The sequence below is a fragment of the Chlorocebus sabaeus genome, chromosome 6 (assembly GCF_047675955.1).
Source record: "Chlorocebus sabaeus isolate Y175 chromosome 6, mChlSab1.0.hap1, whole genome shotgun sequence".
Taxonomy (NCBI): domain Eukaryota; kingdom Metazoa; phylum Chordata; class Mammalia; order Primates; family Cercopithecidae; genus Chlorocebus; species Chlorocebus sabaeus.
The window spans coordinates 53,661,313-53,680,470 of record NC_132909.1 but is presented as its reverse complement, the minus strand read 5'-3'; the positions used below and the strand labels follow the sequence as shown (position 1 = coordinate 53,680,470).

Genomic DNA, 19,158 nt, shown 5'->3' with positions numbered 1-19,158 from the left:
CATACACACACACATACGTACACACACACATACACACACACACACATACACACACACATACACACACACATATACACACACATACACACATACACACACATATATACACACACACATACACACACATACACACATACACACACACACACATACACACACACATACACACACATACACACACATACACACACACAATGCAATATCACTCAGGCATAAAAAAGAATGAAATAATGTCTTTTGCAGCAACATGGAAGGAAGTGAAGGTCAAACAACTCATGTACAGGAAGTCAAATAGCACATGTATTTGACTAAATAATGCATAGACATGTCAGTGCTAAATAATGCATAGGCATGGACATAAAGAGTGGAATAATAGAGAGTGGAGACTTGGAAGAGTTGGGGAGTGGAGGAGAGTGGATGATGAGAAATTACTCAATGGCTACAATGTACATTATTCAGGTAATGGATACCCTAAAAGCCCAGACTTTCCCACTGGGCAATAGATCCATGCGACAAAATTGCACTTGTATCCCTTAAATATATACAAATAATAATTTTAAAAAGTAGTGTGCAATATGGAGCAGCCACAAGTGTCTTTTAAATTAAAATTAAATAAAATTAAAACTTCAGTATCTCAGTTACATTAACCACACTTCAAGCACTTAGTAATCACACATGGCTCTGTGCTGAATGGCACAGATAGAAACATTTTCTATCACTGCAGAAAGTTCTATTGGATGGGCTGATTCAAGGCAAGGTTTGGCAAACTACAGCCCTGCTGGGTCCATGGCCTAGTTTTAGAAAGCCTGTGAGCTGACAACAATTTTTATTTTTAAAAAGCAAATTGGTAAAACAAGAAAAAAGGCATGTGAAAGGCTTGTTGATTCTGAAGAATCAACAGTGCTCTGTTGCACAACAATAAATCAGAACCAAGGACAGGGCACACAGGCACTGGAAGGTCCTATCTAACACATTGTTCACATTTGACTTGAAAAGAACCTCGTATGAAATCTAGTTATTTCTTCTGTAAATATGAGTTGAGCGTTTATTATGTGCCAGGCAGAAAATGGGGTTCTTGGAATATAGTGGTGAAAAAGCAGTTACTCTCTGTTATATTCCTGATACATGGTACAATGTATGTAACTATTCTTTGAATGGGTAAATTTGGATATGCAAAGTTGAGTCACCTTGAAGCCATTCCTGGAGTTGGAAAATAGGTCCATCCTACCACATAGGTTGAGGATGAATCACATATAGCTTGAAACTGGAAGCCCTAATTGACCTGCTGAAGCAAGAGGATCACTTGTGGCCAGGATTTAGAGACCAGTCTGGGCAACATAGTGAGACTCTCTCTCTACACAAAATTTAGAAATTAGCAAGGTGTGGTGACATGTGCCTGTAGTCCCAGCAACTCGGGAGGCCGAGGTGGGGCGCTTGCTGGAGCCCGGAAGTTCAAGACTGCAGTGAGCTATGATTGCACCACTGCACTTCATTCTGGGTAACAGAGCGAGACCCTGCCTCTCAAAGAAAAAAACCAACACAAACAAACCAGAGCCAGGTGCAGTGGTGCATGCCTGCCTGTAATCCCAGCACTTTGGGAGGCTGAAGCAGGTGACATCCTTGAGCTCAGGAGTTCAAGACCAGCCTGGGCAACATCACCAAACCCCATCTCTAGAAAAAATACAAAAATTATCCGGGGATGGTGGCACATGGCTATAGTCCCAGCTATCTGGGAGGCTGAGATGGGTGGATTGCTTGAGCCCAGGGGTTGAGGCTGCAGTGAGCTGAGATCATGTCACTGCACTCCAGCCTAGGTGACAGAGTGAGACCCTCTCTCAAAAACAAACAAACAAATAAACAACACAACAACAACAACTAATCAGGGTAATTGTTTAACACGGCAGCTGCCTGGGGGTGGAGGAGCAATACCATCTAGGGCAGGCAAGAAGGGAACCAAAAACCAAGTGACTTGCTAAGTACAGAGATAAGAAGTCCAGAGAGGAGATGTGACTAGCCTGAGGTCACAGAGCTGGCCAGAAGAGGGCAAATGCCTCCCGTATCCCTCGGGCATCCTTTTCTTTCCTCCAATGATGGGTAACGCCTAGGAGAACTAAGCCGCTTTCTCCCAGTCTGAGAAAGTTCGATGATGAATCATCCCCAAGCCTTCGGATTCCCAGGGAAGGACCCAGGTGAGGAAGTGGGAGCTTCTATCCCAGCCCCAATGACCCAGGGAACTTTACCATCCACAAGGACACTGCTCCTGTCCAGAGTGAAGTTCTGCAGCTGGCTACCATTCCAGGTCATCCGCAGGAATTCCTCATAGATGGCAACTCTGTCTACTCTCCGAGCCAGTGGCGAGAAGTTACACAGGGAATCCACCCCCGTGTGGTGGCTGTTGGGGACAGACCTGGAAGGGGACAAGGGATAAGGAAAGATATCTGCAATTTTGTCATGATTCTAGGCTTTCTCCTTCTAGAGTCTTCCTGTAAGAACTTTCTGCAATGATGTAAACATTCCATGTCGGCCAGGCACAGTGGCTCACGCCTGTAATCCCAAAACTTTGGGAGGCTCAGGCAGGCGGATCACGAGGTCAGGAGATCGAGACCATCCATACAAACATTAGCTGGGTGTGGTGGTGTGTGCCTGTAATCCCAGCTACTCGGGAGGCTGAGGCAGGAGAATCACTCGAACCAGGGAGTAGAGTTTGCAGTGAGCCAAGACCGCGCCCCTGCACTCCAGCCTGGTGACAGAGCAAGACTCCATCTCAAAAACAAAACAAAAAACAAACAAAAAAATTCTATATCTGCACTACACAATGCAGCCATTAGTAGCTTCATGTTGTTATTAAGCGCTTAAAAGGCAGCTAGTGTGGGAGAAGAACTGAATTTCTAATTTTATTCTACTCAATTCATTTAAAAATAGCCACAGGGAGGCCAGGCACGATGGCTCATGCCTGTTATCCCAGCGCTTTGGGAGGCCAAGGCGGGTGGATCACTCAAGATCAGGAGTTTGAGACCAGCCTGGCCAACACGGTGAAACCCCATCTCTACTAAAAACACTAAAATTAGCCAGGTATGGTGGCACACGCCCATAATCCCAGCTACTTGGGAGGCTGAGGCAGGAGAATTGCTTGAACCTGGGAAGTGGAGTTTGCAATGAGCTGAGATTGTGCCACTGCACTCCAGCCTGGGCAATAGAGGGAGACTGTGTATCAAATAAATAAAATTTAAATAAATTTTTTATTTATTTAAAATTGGGGTAACATTGGAATGTTGGGGTAACGACTTCTGAATACCCATAAAATCAATGAGAAAAATGACCAAAATAGTCCAAATCAATTTTTCCAGAAGTCTGGAAGTGAACCAAAGGCTTGCAAAAATTCAAGGGATGTTTAGTTAAGGAAGGTGTTAAATCTCAATAAAAAGAGCAAGCTTTGTGGCATTTTAACTTGCATTATTTCCACAGTGCTCTTTCAAGATCCTCAGTATTTTATTATTATTATTATTAATTGTTATTATTGAGACAGGCCCTGGCTCTGTTGCCCAGGCTGGAGTGCATGGCACAATCTCAGCTCACTGCAACCTCTGCCTCCTGGGCTCAAGTCATCCTCCCACCTCAGCCTCCTAAGTAACTGGGACTACAGCGCACACCACTACGCTCAGCTGATTTTTGTTATTTTTTGTAGAGATGGGTTTTCACCATATTGCACAGGCTGGTCTCAAACTCCTGAGCTCAAGCGGTCCGCCCACCTTGGCCTCCCAAAGTGCTGGGATTACAGTTGCGAGCCACTGCATCCAGCAAGATCCTCGGTCATTTTGAAAACCAGTAGCCTCACAATCATGATAGCTGCGAAAACCAGCTGCCTAGCAGTCAAAATAGCTTGAGAGTGCTGCAGACATCAATCCGCAGAACCTTGTCACTATCTGATCTGCTTGGCAGCTCCTTGAAAAAGCCCTGTTCTCAGGGCTTATCTTTATTTGTTCTGACTCAGAATTTGTTTAGTGAGGAAAGTCTGTTCTCAGGGCAGTTGTCAAAAAAAAAAAAAAATTCGTTGGTATTCCCCCATTGGAATTGATACCTCTCATTGAAAAGCACAGTTAGGGCCAGGCGCGGTGGCTCATGCCTGTAATCCCAGCACTTTGGGAGGCTGAGACGGGCGGATCACGAGGTCAGGAGATTGAGACCATCCTGGCTAACATGGTGAAACCCCGTCTCCACTAAAAAATACAAAAAACTAGCCGGGCGTGGTGGCGGGCGCCTGTAGTCCCAGCTACTCAGGAGGCTGAGCCCGGAGAATGGTGTAAACCCGGGAGGCGGAGCTTGCAGTGAGCTGAGATCCGGCCACTGCACTCCAGCCTGGGTGACAGAGCGAGACTCTGTCTCAAAAAAAAAAAAAAAAAAAAAAAAGAAAAGAAAAGAAAAGAAAAGCACAGTTAGGCTGCTGGGATCTAAGTAATCTGGTTTTAATCCCCTCCTTCCCCCATCTTCCATGGGTCCTGATTTCAGTGGCCGAGGTCTTAATGTAGTCGATTCTACACTCCAAGAGTCCATGGCCTCAGCACCAAGTAGCTTTATGTCTGCTGAGATTTACACCAGCACTCTTGAGTGTTGGAGCCAGTTGGGTTCCAGCTTTAGGAAAAAGCTGGTTTTTAGTTAACAGCTCTCTATTTCTAGGGCTCTCTTCCATCAAAGCTATGGCTTGGGAACACTTCTATTTAAAGGACAGCAGAAGTTCCTAGAGTCATTAGGTCCTGAGTTAGAACTCACCTGAATGTTGAAACTTGACAGTCAGAAAAATAGCTCTTGATGCTGCTATTTCGGAAGAGTTGGTTGAGCTGAAAGACAGGGCGATGTTTCTCAGGTCAGAATCCTGGTCCCGGTAGCATCAGAGAATTTTCAGCCACTGAGCACACTTCTCCATCTATTTTGTTTCTTGTCATGACAACCACTTGCCCAGGTGTGTATATCAAAGGACATGCTCTTCTAGGGTATGACTTAGCTGTGTGACCTTGGGTCAGCTACTGAACCTCTCTGTGCTTGCGTTTTAAATGGGAATAAGAACCTGTCTTTGTGGATTGTTATAAAAAGTCACCCTGTGGCTACCCAGAATGCATAAGTCGATTTCTGCATGCAATAGAGTGGACACACCACCCCCTTCTCACCGCATCCTCAATATTCCTTTTGTTCCTCTGGTAATTGGTGGTGCTTGGCTGGGATATGTCCTGGGAATATGGTAGGTTGGTGATGGTGAAATTCAGGTAGAAGTGCTGGGTGCTGGAACTGCTTGTTGGTTTTGTTGGTTGATAAACTGATGGCTCCATTTCTAGAATTTTTAAAAAAGGATGTAAAAATTCACTCTCAAGGCAGGGTTTTAAGAGAGTATTCCAGCTAGCTTAACTTATTTCTGGCATTGTGAGCTGAGCTAGGTTTTTTTTTTGTTTTTTGTTTTTTGTTTTTTTTCTTTCTGGAGGGGAGGTCATTTGTTTTGTTTTGTTTTTTTGAGACAGTTTAACTCTCTTTGCCCAGGCTGGAGTGCAATGGCGTGATCTTGGCTCAGCGCAACCTCCACCTCCTGGGTTCAAGCCATTCTCCTGCCTCAGCGTTCTGAGTAGCTGGGATTACAGGCATGCACCACCATGCCTGGCTAATTTTTTTTTTTTTTTTTTTTTGTATTTTTAGTAGAGACATGGTTTCTCCATGTTGGTCAGGCTGGTCTCGAACTCCCGACCTCAGGTGATCCACCCGCATTGGCCTCCCAAAGTGCTGGGATTACAGGTGTGAGCCACCGTGCCCGGCTGAGCTAGGATTTTAAAGGTGGGATAGAGGGTTTTAGGTAACAGTTCTATATTGGATGGAGGATCTTCCTCCATCCATCTGTCCAACTTGCATCCATCCACCCATCTACCTGTCCAACTCTCTTTCTACCAAGCATTGTAAGAATTGCCTACAACGTGGGGTGAAAGACTGGGTTTCTCTGGGGGTATAGTCAGCAAGCGTAGGTGCTGAGCAACCCAGAGTCTTCTAACTGATGATCTTTGTTCGTAAAGGGTCTTCCTGACTCTGCTCTTCTCTCCCTCTACCCTCCATTCTGCACACAGCACCCAGAGGATAAGCAGAATTCATTTCACTTTCTTTCTAAAGCAGAACTCATGAGTGTGTCATGTTCCTCCCCAAGCCATTCCAGTACCCGACAAAGTCTCTGCCCACATCTTTGGCTTCAACTGTCACCTCTCCAATATCAGAGTGGATGCTCCAGCTACACCAATCTTCTTAAACTTCCCCCAAAATGCCATATTCTTTTTTTTTTTTTTTTTTGAGATACAGTTTCGCTCTTGTTGCCCAGGCTGGAGTGCAATGGCGCCATCTTGGCTCACTGCAACATCTGCCTCCCGGGTTCAAGCGATTCTCCTGTCTCAGCCTCCCAAGTAGCTGGGATTACAGGCACACACCACCATGTCTGGCTAATTTTTGTATTTTTAGTAGAGATGGGGTTTCATCATATTGGTCAGACTGGTCTCGAACTCCTGACCTCAGGTGATCCACCCACCTTGGCCTCTGAAAGTGCTAGGATTACAGGTGTGAGCCACCGTGCCCAGGCAAATGCCATATTCTTTTTATCTTCTAGGTTATAGATGCATGGAGCTCTGTTCTCCATCTATTATCCCTGGCTAGGTCCCATTCTCTGTCAGATCTCAGCTTCTTCACCCATTCCTACACAAAACTTTCCAAGACAAGGTTGTGTGTTCCTCCTTGGGGCTCCCACAGGCTCCTGAAATTCCCTTATCATAGCGATGATCACACTGTATCATCAGTATGTGTTTACTTCCATTGTTTATTGAATGAATGAATGACTTCTTCATTGATTGATTCATTCATTTAATTAATCAACCATTTTAATTGATCAGTTAATTAAATCAATACTCAAATCAATTAATCAATTATTAGTCAATTAAATCAATCAATCAATTAATTAATTTTTAATGAATCACTTATTTAAAAGAATGAATCAATTGATTCAAAAAATGATTTATTGATTCATTCATTCAACACAATTTTTTAAATATGTAAAAATAGCTATTCTCTTAGGTGCAATGACTGAGTGTTCTGTTCCTGCCTTGTTGGATAATCTCCTGCCAGAGATCATCTACAAGGGTCTCCAGAAAGCCTCCCTTTCTCTCTCTAGAGCCTCCACCAATTCCACTGGTACCGAGAAGCCCCATCTTTCCTCCTAACCCCACCTCTTCCAGTTATGAAACCAGCCACCCCAGCTTGTACCTGTCACATGGATGTCCACCAGCTGGTAGGTGGAGCCCAGCCAATGGGATGAGGCATTCAGGGTCTTATCCAGAAAGACTTGCTCCACCAGGCTGGGGTCCAGATTGGAGGAGAACAATGCCTTGACAGTGACCAACATGGAGTCCATCCTAGGGACAGAGACCACAGGAATTCAGCCAGTACTCAGCATCAGCAGGGTCATGGGTTGCCATCTTTAAAGAGCCAAAGATCTAGAGGCAAGGTGGTGGTGGGGTGCCTAGCTGCCCCCACCCCCAGTCTAGAGAAGGGTCCTGATCAAAATGGGAGGCCTTCGGCTGGATGCAGTGGCTTACGTCTATAATCCCAGCACTTTGGGAGGCCGAGGCAGGCAAACCGCCTGAGGTCAGGAGTTTGAGACCAGCCTGACCAACATGGCAAAACCCCGTCTCTAATAAAAATACAAAACCTCACCGGGAGTGGTGGCACCTGCCTGTAGTCCCTGCTACATGGGGGAGCTGAGGCAGGAGAATTGCTTGAACCCAGGAGGCAGCTGCAGTGAGCAGAGGTCGCACCACTGCACTCCAGCCTGAGCAACAGAGCGAGACTCCATCTCAAAAAAAAAAAGGAAGGCTTCCAGGAATTACATCTAGAAGCAATAACAGTAACAATAATCAACATTTTTTAATAGATCAAGACCCCTAAGAAGTGACTTATGCATTCTTCATCATCACTCTGGTGGTAGGTATTGTTAAAATTATCCCAATTTCTCCCACTTTTCCCCTCTTGATTTCTACTTTTTATTATTTTATTTTATTTGTTTGAGATAGGGTCTCACTCTGTCACCCAGGCTGGAGTGCAGCCTCCTAGGGTCAGGTGATCCTCCCACCTCAGCTTCCCAAGTGTGGGACTACAGGTGTGCGCCACCATGCCTGGCTAATTTTTGTATTTTGTTGTAGAGACTAGGTCTCCCTATGTTGCCCAGGCTGGTCTTCAACTTCTGGGCTCAAGAGATCCGCCTGCCCTGGCCTCCCAAAGTGCTGGAATTACAGGCGTGAGCCACTGTGCCCAGCCTACTTTTGATTTTATTTGTTTGTAATTTTTGTGGGTGCATAGTAGTTGTTTTTATATTTATGGCGTACATGAGATGTTTTGATACAAGCATGTAATACATAATAATCATCAGAGTAAATGGGGTATCCATCCCCTCAAGCATATATCCTTTGTGTTACAAACAACCCAAGCATACACCTTAGTTATAGATTTAAAATGTTTAAAATGTACAATCAAATTATTTTTGACTATAGTCACCCTGTTGTGCTAGCAAATACTAGGTCTTATTCATTCTTTCTAGTTTTTTGTTCCCATTAACCATCTCCATATCCCCAACTGAAATACAAAATCCTTGATGTTTAGAAATATGCAGTCAGCCCTGTGTCCTGTAATCCTCCTCTTCCCAAGTATAGATATCTTCATTCCTTCCTCCAGTCATCAGAGACCTGGGTTCAAATCCCAACTTTGACAGTTCTTGGGAAGTTCACTTTTCTGACCCTCGATTTTCCCATCTGCACACAGGGATGATCTTTGCACTCAACTCCTAGAGAGTGTTGTCAGAATTAAATGAGAGGAGGCTGGTTGATGTTAAATATTATTATCGGGCTAATATTTTGAGTTCTACATCAGAACGTTACCTTTTCCCAAGTGTCCAGAAAAAAAAGAAGGTGAATGTGGGGAGTTGGTGGCTCCATGAGGTTAATCCTCACTCCCTACCTTGAGGATTTATGGGAGGAGATGGTAGGATTAGCTAACAGGGATGTAGGGGACAATGGGTACCCCACTGGGGATGTCTAGTTCAAGGGTGCTCAGAGACACAGCCACAAGCTTGGCCACTGCTTGTGACCTTCAGAACTTACGTCAAGTTGGTGACCAGGCAGTAGCGGAACGTGTCATGTAGTTGGCTGCCTTTGTAGAGTGTGGTGACCTAGAAGGATAGGTAGGGAGAGTGGGTGAGATGGACATCTCTTGGGGGTGGAGGGGCCGCTGATGCCAGTGGAAAAAAACACAGTACTTGGAGCAAAGGGGACCACAGTTCAAATCCTAACACTGCTCCTAAAGCAGTGTGTGACCCTAGGCACACCACGCCCCATTCTGAGCCTCAGTTTGCCCATCTGGGAAATGGGAATGGTAGTCAAGAGAGCACTTTTGGAAACTGAGAGAGAACTCAGAACACGTAGTGAAGTGAAGCATTTGAAATGATCACTTAATAGACAAATCAGGTAGAAGAGGCAGAGAAGCACACAGGGCAGGGAAGACGGGAGGGGTGAGAGATGCCCTACCTTGTCCTGGATGTCCCTCAGCAGGGCGATGTACTCCGAGGATGTGGGGTCTGGATTACTGAGGTTCCAGTTGACAATATGGAAATTTATCTGGTACTTGCCCCGGGTTGATAAGTTCTGGGGTGCATAGCCTGGAGCCACAGAGAAGAAGAAAATACAACAAATAGCGAAGAAATGCTGATCACAAAATGCAGAGCCAGAATGGCCCAAGGGTCCCCTGCCTACCGTCAGAATCAGTCAATTTCAGGTCCACATGCTGGGCATTGCAGGAGCTCTTAGACGGAAAGTTGTCCCAAAGAGAGGGAAAACTGGAATTTTACACAGATTCTCCTAAGCTGAACTTTCCTGCATGTGCTATGCAGTTCCCGCTTCTAGGAATGCATCCTTTTCGTTTCCTGCAAAACGCTTGAAGCTCACACTTCAAGAGCCCAGTGAGAGGGAGCTCCAGCACAGCAGGGGCCCATGTCTGTCTTATTCATTACTGTGTCCCGGCACAGGGCCGGGTACATAACACCCTCCTCCAGGAAGCCCTCCTTGATTTACTCCTCCTCTCAGCTCCCTTAGTATCCTGTTAGTAACAGCAGTGGGGTCTTTATTGTACCCTTAATTTGTTGTTCACCTGAGTATGAGTTTTTCAGAGACAGAAAAATGTGTCTTTCATCTCCAGACCCAGCACAAGGCTTGGGGCAGAACAGCCACCCATATATGTTTGCTGAATGAATGAATGAATGAATGTGAATTACAGCAGAGATTCTAATCTTTCATTTGCTCACTCATGCAATGATTCTTTCCATACTACGATGTGCTGATATACTGAGAACCGTGGGTACAGTGGCACTCGTAAAAGACTGTAATTTTGTTGAGCTCACAAGGTAAGGGGGAATCAGAAAATTTAATAAGTAATTACAGTAAAGTGTGATAAATGTCAGCCTTGTGCCCACCTGGGAACTTTGGGACCGTGTACAACAGGATTTCTCACCCTTGAATTTATTGGCGTCTGGGGCTGGATCATTTCCTGGGATGAGCATCTCCTGTGCACTGGAAAATGGGCTACTGAACCACTAGATGCCAGTTGCACCTTCCTTCTCTGTCTGAGTTGTGATACCCAAAAATGTTTCCGTATATTGCCTAGAGTCTCCCGGTTGTGGGGGGCAGGGCGGAAGTGCAGAAGTGTCCCCTGGTAATAACCGCTGACACAGAGGATCCTCATATAGAAGGCCCTGCTATCCTGTCCAAAGGATGCCACGGCTCAGCCACTGGGTTTTGAATTGAAATTCATTATGGATGAAACTGGGGAGGGGGGCGGGAATTATGCTAAGTGAAATAAACCAGACAGAGAAAGACAAATACTGCGTGACCTCACTTATATGTGGGATCTGAAGAAGTCAAACTTATAGAAGCAGAGAGTGGCATGGTGATTATCAGGGGCTGGGGGCATGGGGTTGGTGATAGAGAAAATGGGGAGATGTTGGTCACAAAATACAAACTTTCAGTTATAAGATGAATAAGTTCTGGGGATTGAGTATAAAGCTTGGTGATTATAGTTAATAATACTGTATTGTAAACCTGAAATTTTCGGTGAGAGTAGATCTTAAGTGTTCTCTCTCTCTCTCTCTCTCTCACTCACACAGACGCACAAAAATGCACAGTAACTACATGACATAATAGCAGTGTTAACTAATTTGATCATGCTAATCATTTCATAAGCTACACATATATTAAATCACCACATTATACATCTTAAATACATATAATTGTATTTGATAGTTATACCACAACCAAGTTGGAAACAAAAGTGAAAGAGAAAGAGACAATTTATGACATTAATTTGGTCAAAGAATTTCATGCTATTTACTCAAAATAATAGGAAAGATTCTCTCCTTGGTGGTTTGGGGAAGGGTAGCCACCAGCCAGGCCTTGGGCTGTTTTTTTTTAGAGAGGAAAGGGAATACAACAGGGACAAATAATAGTCATGGTAGGCTAGGCACGGTGGCTCATGCCTGTAATCCCAGCACTTTGGGAGGCCAAGGCAGGTGGATCACCTGAAGTCAGGGGTTCGAGACCAGCCTGGGCAACACGGTGAAACCCTGTCTCTACTAAAAATGCAAAAATTAGCTGGGCATGGTGGCATGCACCTGTAATCCCAGCTACTTGGGAGGCTGAGGCAGGAGAATTGCTTGAACCTGGGAGGCAGAGGTTGCAGAGCCGAGATTGCACCATTGCACCCCAGCCTGGGTGACAGAGTGAGACTCCATCTCAAAAACAAAACAACCCACCAACCCCCAAAAAGTCACTGTAAATCCCAGTTCAGCCTGACACTCACCGTTGATGAAGAGGCTATCCCTGTCCAGGACATAGAAGCCCAGTTGGGTGACACCATGGGTCAGCTGACTCAGCTCCCAGTAAAGCTGCTGTATGTCCAGCCCAGGGCCCACAGGGTCAGTGTGGTAGGTGCAGGTGGTGTCCACGCCAGTGGCTGCTCCATTCTTCTCAGGCCTGGGGAGAGAGGCATTTGAGGACTCTAGAGAGGTTCTGAGACCTCTGCAGGTAGAGAGCAGAGGAGGGAGGAGCAGGGTAGGGCTGAGAAAGGGGTGGTCATTACTGGCAAATGGCCAGGAAGTGGTCTTACCTGAGGGAGATCAGTCGGCAACCCAAGTAGAAGGGGCCCATGCTGCTCTTCTGGAACAAGGCTCTGAGCTTGAGAGGAAGGAGGAAGAGGGTAAGCCAAGGAACAGAGGTTGGGAGTAGGATTTATCCCACCGGGAGCTGCTGGGACCAGGGTCTCACCAGGTGCTTCAGGACCCTCTCGGTGGAGTTGAAGGCAGCTGAGCCATTGCCCATGTCTGGTGAATACTGGAGATTGGAGATGGTGAAGTTGAGTGTGAGGGTCTTCAGGTGGTACCCCATGGCTGCAGGAGGAGGGGAGGAGAGATGCCTGCAGCTGAGGGCTGGTCTGAGACTAGATCAGACTGCACTCATTATTAACCAGTGTGGCCATCCAAGTCAGAAGCTACGTATCTTCTCCTCTCCAAGTCACACCAATTCCCTTTGCTGCATATTCATCACATATATCCTCTAACTCCTCCCCTATCCCAGTTAAGGTCTTATTTTCTCTCACCCTGATTAGCACCCTGGCAGACCACTGGATGCCCTATCTAAAGGACATTCTCTATACTGAACACGAGAAGAATCTTTCTGAAATGACGATCTCACTACGGCTTCCCCTGCTCTAGTACCATCCACAGCTCCCTATGGCCTTCAGTATGAAGTTCAAATTTCTTGACTTGGCATTCAAGGTCCTTCCTAATCTGGCTCCTGCTGACCTTTCAGTCTCACTTACCCATCTACTCTGGGTTAAGCTTTATGTTTCATGCAAACCAAATTCCTCTCACTTCTCCCTATACTCTAAGACTGTTTCTGGCCACTGAAGGTTTGCTCACGGACTCCCCTCTTTCAGTTATACTATTCATGCCCTATTTGCCTGAATCACTGTTACTCATCCTTAAAGACTCAGTTCAGGTGAAACTTTCTCCAGAAAGCCCTCCTCCTTCCCAGTTATGCCAGGTGTCTCACCCCAAAACAACTGACATTATGATGGTCTATTTATTTCATAAAATTGGGGGCTCCACGAGGGCAGGTGTCTGATTGAACTGCTAGTCTAATCTTTGAGGAGGAAAAATGGACCCCAGATACCTGCTGTGGCTTCTGACAGAGGAGGCAGGAATGTGGTGGCTGGCTTGGGAGCTGTGGAAGGAACAGTCCATCAGAGAGGAACAAAGCCCATCACCTAGTGGGAGAAGCTCCCCTGGGCTTCATCAGTAGTCCAAGCCAGGACAACCATTCACAGGTGGGCCATAAATGAGACTGAGGGAAGGAGTGACTGTGTGAGTGGAGGAGTGAACAAGACTGTGAGTGAAATTAACCCAAGAGAGTGGGGGTGGGGGTGAACAAGAGAAAGGTTAAACAAAGAGGATAGGTGGATGGGTGGGCAGGAAAATGGAAGGGATCAATGAATGGGCAGAAGGTGCAATGTACAACTGGAGGGTCAAAAGAGAAGGCAAAATAGATAAGAACGAGGAAGAGAAGTTGGAGAGATGAAAGAAGGAAGGAAAGGAAGAAGAACAAACAGGTTAATTGGGCAGGAGGATGGGTAGACATATGAATGGATAGATGGATGGATGGATGAGTGAATGGATAGAAGGATGAATTAATTGAAGGACAGAAGGAAGGAAGGACAATTGGGTGAGTGAGAAGAAGGGTGGGTGGAGAGATGGCTGGGTGGATAGATGGATGGATGAAAGGACGGAAAGAAGGAAACAGGTGAATGAATACAAGGATGGATGGATGGTTAGAAGGATAGAGAGAAGGACAAACAGGTAAATGGGGAGAAGGATGAATGGATGGAAGATGGATGGATGGATAAAAGGACAGGTGGAAGGAAGGACAAGCAAGTGAATGGGCAAGAGGATGAGTGGGTGGATGGGCAGATGGATGAATGGATGGAGGGACAGAAGGAAGGAGAGACATGCAGATGAATAGGCATGAGGATGGATGGAGAGATGGATGGATGGTTGGAAGGACAGAAAGAAGGACAAACAGGTGAATGGGGAGAAGGACAGATGGATGGATGATGGATGGATGGATGGTTGCAAGGACAGAAAGAAGGACAAACAGGTGAATGGGGAGAAGGATAGATGGATGGATGATGGATGGATGGATGGGTGGATGGATGGATAAAAGGACAGATGGAAGGAAGGAAAATTGAGTGAATGGGGAGGAGAATGGGTGGAGAGATGGCTGGCTGGATAGATGGATGGATGGAAAGACAGAAAGAAGGAAACAGGTGAATGAAGAGGAGGATGACTGGAAAGATGGATGGGTGGTTGGAAGGACAGAAAGAAGGACAAATAGGTGAATAGGGAGAAGGGTGGATGGATGGATGGTGGATGGATGCAGAGATGGATAAAAGAACAGATAGAAGGAAGGACAAGCAGGTGAATGGGCAGGAAGATGGGTGGATGGATGGTAGGACAGAAGGAAGGAGGGGCTAGCAAGTGAATGGGCAGGATGGGTGGGTGGTGGATGAGTGGATGGATGGATGGATGGATGGATGGATGGATGGATGGATGGGTGGATGGATAGATAGATGTATAGAAGGACAGAAGAAAGGAGGGACAAACAGGTGAATGGGCAGGATGATGGGTGATGGATGAATAGATGGATAAAAGGACAGATGGAAGAAGGATGAGGAGGTAAATGGTCAGGAAAATAGGGTGGATGGATGGATGGGTGAATGGATGGATGGATGGAAGGAAGGATGGTGTCTGAGAGATGACTGGAAGGATAGAAAAATGGATGGCTGGAAAGATAGATGAGTGGATCACTGGATGAGGCAATGGGCAAATTTAGCCAAAATCACTTGAGTAGCCAGCAGAGTTTGCAGCTTGACCATGAAGCCCCTGCTGGGGCACTTGGAGGAGATTTTGTTATCAGGAGGTATGGACTAACAAGGTCATCATCTGACCTCAACCTCGATCCCTGTAGGGAATGCTTGTTCAAACTTCTTCCTCCAACCCAGAGGGGCGTGGAAAATTCACAAAGCCAAGACTATGGCTGCAGGTCTAAAAACAGGCCAAGGACTCAGCATTCTTCCTCCCACTGAGACGTTGCCCCTCACCACCTCAGGGGACCAGCCCGAATTTGGGGCAAGCTTCCTTTATGAATGAGGAGAAAAGCTTGAACCAAGACCCATGGAGATTGAAATGGGCACTGGATTCAAAGACACGTACTTGTAGGAGGCTCATCTGGACCAGGTTCATTGTAACCTAGAAACAAAGAGGTCACACATAAGAGGAGGTGGTGGAACCGACCCAGATACTCCATGCCTTTGTCCATAAGGGGCGCCTGCCTGGATGCCTTTCCCTTTGTGTATCTAGAGATGATGGATACATTTATGTATCATCTAATATTTGACTTAAATGTGTTCACCACTAGAAAGAATTTCCTGATATTTCAATTAGCACTGACCTTCCCTACTCACGTCTCTAGCATGCCTCCAGTGAGAGGCTGTCGTTACCTTTGTGTTCACAAGTCTATCCTCCTGTCCATCCATGCCCCCCGCCTCCCCTTCCAGGCCTCCTCCAATCTATTCCTCCACCCAGTGAATGTTTATTAAGGGTTTACTATATGCAAGCCTTCCTTTACATTTGGGGACTAAAGGGTAGAAAAAACCAGTCTCTGCCCCTCTGGAGATGACATTAGAACAGGATGCACATGTAACCTATCTCTGTCCCTGGGGCCAGGCACAAGATCTGGTTAATAGTAGCTGCTCAGTAAATCTAAATGAAAGAACAAAATGAAGCAAAGAAGCTGTGCAGTTTACAAGGGGGAACAGCTCCCAGGAACAGCCAAGTCAAAGGGACTGTGTGTCAACTCAGATCATCAAGACCCAACCTGCACCTGTGTGTTTATCACAGCACTATTCACAATAGCAAAGATGTGGAATTAACCTACGTGTCCATCAACAGATGAATCGATACAGAAAATGTGGTAGATATGCACAATGGAACACTATTCAGCCATAAAGAGAAATAAAACCACGCTGGTGAGGTTGCAGAGAAAAAGGAGTGCTTATACACTGTTGGTGGGAGTGTAAATTAGTTCATCCACTGTGGAAAGCAGTGGGGCGATTCCTCAGAGAGCTAAAAACAGAACTACCATTCGACCCAGCAATCCCATCACTGGGTATATGCCCAAAGGAATATACATTTTTCTATCATAAAGACACATGTTCATTGCAGTACTATCCACAATAGCAAAGACGTGGAATCTACTTAAACGCCCGTCAATGATAGACTGGATAAAGAAAATGTGGTACATATACACCACGGAATACTATGCAGCTATAAAAAAGAATGAGATCATTTCCTTTGCAGGAACATGGATGGAGCTGGAGGTCATTATCCTTAGCAAACTAATGTAGGAACAGAAAATCATAAGTGGGAGCTAAATGATGAGAACACATGGACACATAGAGGGGAACAACACACACTGGGGCCTACCTGAGGGTGGAGGGTGGGAGGAGGAAGAGGATCAGAAAAAATAACTAATGGGTACTAGGCTTAATACTCGGGTGATGAAATAATCTGTACAACAAACCCCTGTGACATGAGTTTAACTATATAGAAAACCTGCACCTGTATGCCTGAACTTAAAAGTTAGAAAAAAAGAATGAATCCATGTCTTTTGCAGCAACATGGATGAAACTGAAGTTACCTTAAGTGAAACACGTCAGACACAGACAGACAAATATCACATGTTCTCACTCATAAGTGGGAGCTAAACAATGTGTGGACAAGAACTCAGAGAGGGGAATGACAGATAAAGGAGGCTTGGAAGGGTGAGGGGGTAGGAGAAAGGTGGGTGATGAGAAATGACTTAATGGATACCATGTATGTTATTGGAGTGGTGGATACTCTGAAAGCCCTGACTTCCCTACTATGCAATCTATACATGTAACAAAATTGCACTTGTACCCCAGAAATGTACTCAGACAATGAGGATGATGATGATGATAGTAATTATAATAAAAAAGAACATCAAGACTCAGAACAGCCAAGAACTTGGCATGGGCATGAGCAAGTCCATTCCCCTCTCTGTGCCTCAGTTTCCCTCTTTGCTAAAATAAGAGTAATGAAAGTCCAGGATGTCTCTCTACATCCTGGTTCCTACCTAAAGGTACCTCATATAAGTGATATGGGGTGCCCACCTCATGGGGTCATGATGATGAGCACTGTTCTTGGGTTGGTGGTGGAGGGGATGAAAGGGGAGCTATTTTGTCAATTCTCCATGGTCATGCTTTGCCTCTCAGAACCCCATTTAGGGGATGCCTTCTTAAATGTCTTTTCCTGAGTTCTAGACCAATGCTGAGGCCCAGTGTGCCTGAAGCTTAGATCCCCTAGATCTTCCTGGTATAGGGGCCTCACGTAGGAGAGAAGCCCATCCTTCCTCAATGATGAGGAGAAAACAGGGAGGGGGGCCGGGCGCGGTGGCTCACGCCTGTAATCCCAGCACTTTGGGAGGCCGAGGTGGGCGGATCACAAGGTCAGGAGATCGAGACCACGGTGAAACTCCGTCTCTACTAAAAACACAAAAAATTAGCCGGGCATGGTGGTGGCGCCTGTAGTCCCAGCTACTCAAGAGGCTGAGGCAGGAGAATGGCATGAACCCGGGAGGCGGAGCTTGCAGTGAGCCGAGATCGCGCCACTGCACTCCAGCCTGGGCGACAGAGCGAGACTCCGTCTCAAAAAAAAAAAAAAAAAAAAAAAAAAGAAAACGGAGGGAAAATGTGTTTGTTTTGTTTTGTTTTGAGACAGTCTTGCTCTGTTACCAGGCTGGAGTGCAATGGTGCAATCTCGGCTCACTGCAACCTCTGCCTCCTGGGTTCAAGCGATTCTCCTGCCTCAGCCTCCTGAGCAGCTGGGACTACAGGTGTGCACCACCACACCCAGCTAATTTTTGTATTTTTAGTAGAGACAGGGTTTCACCATGTTAGCCAGGGTGGTCTCAATCTCTTAACCTTGTGATCCGCCTGCCTTGGCCTCCCAAAGTGTTGGGATTACAGGTGTGAGCCGCTGTGCCCAGCGGTAAATGTGTTTTTTGTCCCCCAAGTGCCCCCACCAGGAAGACTCTTCTGTGAGTTAAACATGTAGAGTGGATCATAGCACTGAATGCTGACAAGTGGAGTTCATATCCTGGTTCCATCACCATCAAGGTAAATTGTTTAACCTGTCTAAGCCTCAGTTTCTTCATCTGTAAAATGGGATTAATCAAAGTCCAACCTTGCATGGTGGTTATGGGAGGGTCAGTGGTAACATCAAGACTTGAACCCCAAGTCTTTCCCTAGAGAACCGGCAAACAGACACCCTCCTGGGCTGCAGCGGGGGTTGGGGGTTGAGGCAGGGAGATGGGGCTGCGAGATGCTCACCGTTGAGGTAGAGGCTGTCTTTGTCCAGAGAGTAGGGGCCCAGCCGGGTGATGCCGTGGGTCTGCTGGCTCAGCTCATGGAACACCTGCTTGATAGGCAGACCTGGGCCACTGAGGGGCTGCAGGTAGGTGCAGAGGATGTCCACCTGTGTCTTCGAGCCATTCTTCACAGACCTGAGAAGGGAGAGGTGCACCTTTTGGGGATGAAGGCCACCTGGCACCTCTCCACTTGTGGTCACTGTCACTGCACAACTCACAGTCCATATTGTGGTCTCATTGACAATTTGCAGTTTCTCCACCTGGCCTTATCTATCATCTCAGGATCTCTGCACTTGCTGTTACTTTTGTCTGGAAGCTTCTCCCCATTTCTCCTTACCTGGATAACTTCCTGGTCATCCTCCAGGTCTCAGCTTAGAGGACTCCCTCCTCCTCCTCCTCCTCCTCCTGCTCCTCCTGCTCCTCCTCCTCTTCCTCCTCCTCCTCTTTGTCCTCCTCCCCCTCCTCCTCCTCCTCTTCCTCCTCCTCCTCTTCTTCCTTCTCCTCTTCCTCCTCCTCTTCCTCCTCCTCCTCTTCTTCCTGCTCCTAT

The 19,158-nt window shown here is 46.3% G+C and overlaps 1 protein-coding gene across 1 annotated transcript in view; it reads right to left on the bottom strand.

Annotated features, from left to right (window-relative positions):
- Positions 1-2,245: 2,245 nt before the first annotated feature.
- The window catches only part of LOC103233851 (mucin-16), a 140,880-nt gene continuing 123,967 nt past the window's right edge, over positions 2,246-19,158 (bottom strand). Inside the window, 12 exon segments of the mRNA XM_073016992.1 lie at positions 2,246-2,407; positions 4,768-4,835; positions 5,149-5,323; positions 7,276-7,424; positions 9,165-9,232; positions 9,588-9,718; positions 11,911-12,083; positions 12,217-12,284; positions 12,375-12,496; positions 13,281-13,331; positions 15,377-15,412; positions 18,574-18,746. Coding sequence (XP_072873093.1) covers positions 2,337-2,407; positions 4,768-4,835; positions 5,149-5,323; positions 7,276-7,424; positions 9,165-9,232; positions 9,588-9,718; positions 11,911-12,083; positions 12,217-12,284; positions 12,375-12,496; positions 13,281-13,331; positions 15,377-15,412; positions 18,574-18,746 — 1,285 coding nt within the window. The 3' untranslated portion in view covers positions 2,246-2,336.